Source organism: Eucyclogobius newberryi, unplaced genomic scaffold, assembly GCF_026437365.1.
Source record: "Eucyclogobius newberryi isolate DKJ021-1_F unplaced genomic scaffold, fEucNew1.0.hap1 SCAF_15, whole genome shotgun sequence".
NCBI classification, from domain to species: Eukaryota; Metazoa; Chordata; class Actinopteri; order Gobiiformes; family Gobiidae; genus Eucyclogobius; species Eucyclogobius newberryi.
The window spans coordinates 31,044,952-31,051,058 of record NW_027315779.1 but is presented as its reverse complement, the minus strand read 5'-3'; the positions used below and the strand labels follow the sequence as shown (position 1 = coordinate 31,051,058).

The following is a 6,107-nucleotide window of genomic DNA, read 5'->3' as shown; positions in this document are numbered from 1 at the left end:
AGTGTTTTAGTTTTTTCCCCCCCAAATTTGTGATTTTCGTTTTTTTGCATTATGTGAAAGTTGAAGTTAAAAAGGTGCCCCTCCGTGCTTCAGATATCAGTATTCATCACCTTGAAAGTACACATTAAGCTGTTAAAAATGGGTAGTTTTTGTGTGCCGCGCGGGGGCGTTACCTTTTTTTCAGCCACGAACTGTTTACATTTTTCCACCAATCAGCTGCAAACCACATGGCTACAGCTACGTGCCGTGTGTTCTCCACATGCGGTTGGGGGAGAGACCTTGTTTTCTCCTCTCAGAGACATTATTTATTCTCCAGACTTTCTCCAGAGATGATTACCTGGACTACATTGCAACGGAACTGAGGTACTTTTACTCTAATTGCTTTAACGCTGTGTTTTAAGGCGGTCTCGTGATCACTTTAGAATCGTACTTTTGCCTTGCGCACCGGAGCAGACACGGAGCAATGCTAAGCTAACATGCTGCTTCAGTGCACTCTACATTATAAATACGGGCTTGAATTTAATGTGACCACTTTCTGAATAATTAACGTCACGTAGTCTCTTGAAACTAGCTGTTTTGGGATAGTATAATGTCTGTATCTTCGTGTTTTTTACTGTAGCCCACGTTAGCCGCTTTAGCTTGCTACAGTCCAAGCTAGCACCGGGCCGTGTTCTTTGTTCCTGGCTTCAGCATAACAAATACAGGCTTGAATTCAATGTGACCACTTTCTGAATAATTAACATCACGTAGTCTCTTGAAACTAGCTGTTTTGGGATGGTATATGATCTGTATCTTCGTGTTTTTTTTTACTGTTTTTTACTGTAGCCCGCGTTAGCCGCGTTAGCTCGTTTCAAACTTCTTTACAGCTTCAACTTTGCACAGCAGGTACTATTTATTACACATCATTTACTTAACTTCACTTTATTAAATGTACAATAAAGTGCAAATGCAGAATAGCAATTATACAGTATGAATAGACATAAATGTCTTTATCACACGCAATAATGTCACATTCAGGTGCATATAACTGATGTAAATAGTGTTTATTTTACCATTATTATTAGTATTATTTTGTCTTACGCTAGCTGTTTTTATTTTATCTTTATTTCCCCCTCCATTCCTTATTGAGAAATGAGAGGTTCTGTCTATAGGAGATTTTGTTTATAAGAGTTCTTCTATTAAGAGTGTTTTTTAAACTCTCCCTCTGTCTTCTACAGATACACTGTACGCGCGCGCTCTGAGCGAGGAGGCGAAGCGCGCGCTCTGAGCGAGGAGGCGAAGCGTGTGGGCGCTCTGAGCGAGGAGGCGAAGCGCGTGGGCGCTCTGAGCGAGGAGGCGAAGCGCGTGGGCGCTCTGAGCGAGGAGGCGAAGCGCGTGGGCGCTCTGAGCGAGGAGGCGAAGCGCGTGGGCGCTCTGAGCGAGGAGGCGAAGCGCGTGGGCGCTCTGAGCGAGGAGGCGAAGCGCGTGGGCGCTCTGAGCGAGGAGGCGAAGCGCGTGCGCGCTCTGAGCGAGGAGGCGAAGCGCGTGCGCGCTCTGAGCGAGGAGGCGAAGCGCGTGTGCGCTTGAGCGAGGAGGCGAAGCGCGCTCTGAGCGAGGAGGCGAAGCGCGCTCTGAGCGAGGAGGCGAAGCGCGCGCGCTCTCTGAGCGAGGAAGTGACGCGCTTTCTCCCCTGATTGCGGCTTTGGACTTATCAAGCAAGCATACATGAAGACCAGGGTTGACACTTTGGAAGACATCGCTGAAGTTAGTTTATATTATTTGACTACTATAATGTGTAAACATTAGCCTGGCAAAACTTCAGTGCTGCTCTCTGTTCTGCTTAAGATATGTTTCTTCAAATGCCACATTGTCTTCATCTAATTCCTTCCCTCTCTTCCTCTGTCTTCTACAGATAGACTACAGACTGTACGCGCACGCTCTCAGCGAGGAGAAGACGCGCGCTCTGAGCGAGGAGGCGAAGCGCGCTCTGGGCTCAGCAACTACGCAATTCAGCTGTTCTGCCTCCGGTTGACAATCTCCATGTCCTGGTCCCACCTGGACTGAACATTGACAGGCAGACCCATCTATCCTATTGCACTACATAACTTTATACCTTTATATTTTATTATGTATATTACATGCCGTTTAGTGCTCAGTGTTCAACGTTTTGTTGTTTGTGTTGCACTGAATCACCTGTGAATTCTGTTTATCGACAAATGGCAATAAACCCTATTCTGATTCTGATACTTTGATGCTATTCAGGGCCTTTTGTAATCCAAGTATTTCCATTTTAATATAGTAACTTCTAATTCTGATTAGAGTCCAGTTCACATCAATAACACTCCTCTTGAGTCTTTAGTGACAGCTGTAGGGGGAAGGTGGTGTCAGTGTGACAGGGGGGAGGGCTTATCTCAATGAGATGCAAATGAGCCCCCCTGTGACTCTGGGCTCACTCAGGTGAGAATCTTTAGAGGCAGTTTTCTCAGTAAGAGGAATTCAGAGTTGTATACATTCAAATGACCACAACTTACTCAAATATTCTCAGATGTGCATGGGTGAGACATCGTTGGAAAGCTTTGAATTCACACTTTCAGAATCTGTGAATAACTCAAAATGTCTTCGGGGTGACCTGTGCCGTCACATATATGATGGCACAGGTGCACTGTTTATGGAAATGATAAACTTTGAAAATGTCTCATGTTCTAATGTAAATGACCTCTGTTACATCTAGTGTTTTAAATAAGCAGAAGGCGCCATGGAGAAATGATGATTCGGTCAGGGCACAGAAAAGGGAGTGCCGCCTGGCCGAACGGAAATGGCGCAAGTTAAAGCTCCAGGTTCAAAAAGAGATTTACAGAGAGAGGTTGTCTACAACAAACAATGTTAGCCCTGAACACGTCCATACTGTCATATCCATGTGCAATACTGACATAAAATTGTGCAATACTGACTTAATTAATGAGCAATACTGTCATATTCATACGCAACTGCTGTTAATAAGAGTGTTTACTTTTGCCACATTATTATTATCATTTTTGTCTTATTTTTTTATCTTCTATTCCTTATTAAGAACATGAGAGGTATTGTCCATAAGAGTTTTGTTTGTAAGAGCTTTCTATTAAGAATGTTTTTTTTTAAAGCTTTCTATAAGTTATCTGTTCTTTAATTCTGTACCTACCTGCATTGCAACACCGAAATTTCCCCATTGTGTGGACAAATAAAGGCTTATCTTATCTTATCTTACAACTTAGTCTTGAGAGGACAAATTATATATATAAAGCTAAAAGATCATAAAAATAAAAATAAATAAATTGTTAGAACACCCCATCACAAAAAGGGGTGTTCTGAAATTAAAAAGATAAGAGGAGAAATGTATTATCTGACTTCACAGAAAATAGTTAAGAAAATGCTCGTAATCAAAGAAAGATATTATGATAATCTATCTTGGAAATTTTGAAAACAACTCGCTGAAAGAACCATTTTTAAAATAAGGGACAGATGTAATCTAACCAAATAAGACCAAATTCAATTTATAAAAAAGGTTTTTCAAAAATTCCAGACGATAAAGAAGACAATTGAAAAACTCCTTTCTGGACACCCTTAATTTGCCTGTTATGTCAGAAGATCAAAATAAAAAAATAGGAGCTGAAATAACAGTTTTGGAAATACAAGGTGCAATCAAAAGATTAAAGAACAATACATCTCCGGGGAGCAATAGGATGGTTCACCTCAGAGTGGTTTAAAGCTTTAAAAGACACAAAGACACACTTACTTCTTTCCTATTGGTCAACTTTTAACTGGGCACTTAAGAAAACTCAGACCCCTCATAGTTGCAAACTATTGTATATACACCTCAATCATGTCCAAAAGAATGGGACAAATACTCCCCAACTTGCGATGGTCCAACATCAAGAATCAAAATCAATGGTCATACGACAGGTCCACTGTCTCTGGATAGGGGCGTCAGACAGGGCTGTGCCTGGTTTCCCCTTCTGTTTGCATTGTATTTGGAACCATTGGCCCAATTTATTAGACAACCAAAAACAACTGACGGAGTTACAATTGATGGGACAGAACACAAAATTGCTTGCTAAGCAGATGATGTTCGATTGTATTTGACCAAACCAGATATTTCCATACCTAATGTGATGCATTTTCTCCAAAATATTGGTCCAATGTCTGGATACAAAATGAATGGGGGGGAAAAAACTGAAATTCTCTCTTACTGGCAACCCTGTCCTTTAGAAAGACCTACCCTATCTATTTCTAGATATTTAGGTGTGGTACTCTATAGAGACCTACCTCTGGAGGAAATGTTGTATTCCCAAAATGTCTACTATTTCCCGACAGAGATTTTTTATCCATCCATTAAACATTGTTTAATCAGCTTTTATTGTTTCATTGTTTGTTTCTTTATCGTTCTGTTGGTTCAATCAAATAAATGTAATTTAATGAACAATATAAAATTATTGAAAAAAATCAACCCAATTTAATGGATTATTCACAATTTCTGAAAGAGTGAAATATAAAATGTTCTTTTTCTTTTTTTATTACGATTTTTTCTTCTTTTTTTTTGAAGAACAAAGAAAAAAAAATCAAAACACGACCGGAGGAAGAAAACAGACATCCCACAGATCAATAAAAACTACAACAAGTGAGTGGATCCTGGACTACCTCACAGACCGACCCCAGTTTGTGAGAGCCCGGAACTGTGTGTCTGACACTCGGACCTGCAGTGTGGGGGCGCCCCAGGGCACTGTCCTCGCGCCCTTTCTCTTCACCCTTTACACTGCAGACTTCAGACATGACACGGACAGCTGTGTCCTGCAGAAGTTCTCTGACGACTCTGCCATCATCGGACTCATCACGGACGACGATGACGCAGAGTACAGAGGACTGGCGCAGGACTTTGTGGACTGGTGTCAGCGGAACCACCTCCTCATCAACGCGGGGAAGACCAAGGAGATGGTGGTGGATTTCCGCAGACGCCACCCCACTGCCCCCTCACCAGTGAACATCCAGGGACGGGACATTGAGAGAGTGGACTCATACAAGTACCTGGGTGTTCATCTGAACCACAAACTGGACTGGACTCATAACACAGACGCACTGTACAGGAAGAGCCAGAGTCGGCTCTACCTCCTGAGGAGACTCAGGTCTTTTGGAGTGACAGGGCCACTTCTGAAGACCTTCTACTACTCTGTGGTGGCATCGGCCCTCCTGTATGGGGTGGCCTGCTGGAGCAGCAGCATCACAGAGAGGGAGAGGAAGAGGCTGGACAGAGTCATCAAGAAGTCCAGCTCCGTCCTGGGCTGTGCTCTGGACTCGGTGCAGGAGGTGGGGGACAGGAGGGTCCTGGCTAGATTCACATCTATGCTGGACCATGAGTGTCACCCCCTGCAGGACACTCTCTCCGCTCTGGAGAGCAGCTTCAGTGAGAGACTGATCCACCCTCGCTGTGTGAAGGAAAGGTTCCGTAGGTCTTTCCTTCCTGCTGCTGTCAGACTTTATAACAAAAACTGTTAGTACTGAACACTCGCAACACTGACCTAACCTAATACTGATGTGCAATTCTGTCATATGTGCAATTGCTGTTGGAATTCATGTGCAATTCATGTGCAATTACTGTGAAATTCATGTGCAATCTATGTGCTGTCGTGACACATTCATGTGCAATTACTGTCGGGATCACATGCAATGGTATTTATTTATTTATTTATTTGTCTATGGGAGTTTTTATTTATTTATAGGAGATCTTCTACTGAAAGTGTTTTTCAGACTTCCTATAAGTGATCTGTTCTTCTGTATCTACCTGCGTTGCACCAATGAAATTTCCCCATGTGGGACAATAAAGGAATATCTTATCTTATCTTATTTTCAAATTGAGTCCGAATGTGATTTTTTTCTATTTGTCGAATGTCCATTATAACGTCAGTCCAGTCCTTGATTGTCGGTGTGTTTAGTGTCATAATTTTTTTGTGATTGCCTTTTTCGCTGCAGCCAGGAGAATGTTCCAGAGATAGCTGCTGGTTGTGTCCATGGCAGGTGTCCTAAGGCCCAAATACATAATTCTGAAATCCAGTGAAATGGTGATGTCAAAAATTGTCTGTAAGGCTTTGTTGATATCT

At 42.4% G+C, this 6,107-nt stretch overlaps 1 protein-coding gene across 1 annotated transcript; it reads left to right on the top strand.

Moving 5' to 3' along the window:
* Positions 1–242: 242 nt before the first annotated feature.
* On the top strand, positions 243–2,248 carry LOC140360383 (uncharacterized). The gene is made up of 3 exons (XM_072445595.1): positions 243–363; positions 1,218–1,743; positions 1,892–2,248. Exons 1-2 carry the CDS (start codon positions 260–262, stop codon positions 1,564–1,566), a joined length of 453 nt encoding a protein of 150 aa, XP_072301696.1. The 5' UTR covers positions 243–259; the 3' UTR covers positions 1,567–1,743; positions 1,892–2,248.
* The last annotated feature ends 3,859 nt before the right edge of the window (positions 2,249–6,107 follow it).

Coding starts and splice junctions, on each gene's coding strand:
- LOC140360383 (XM_072445595.1), top strand. CDS start 260: ATGCGGTTGGGGGAGAGACCTTGTTTTCTCCTCTCAGAGACATTATTT. Junction 364..1,217: donor TACATTGCAACGGAACTGAG/GTACTTTTACTC, acceptor TGTCTTCTACAG/ATACACTGTACGCGCGCGCT.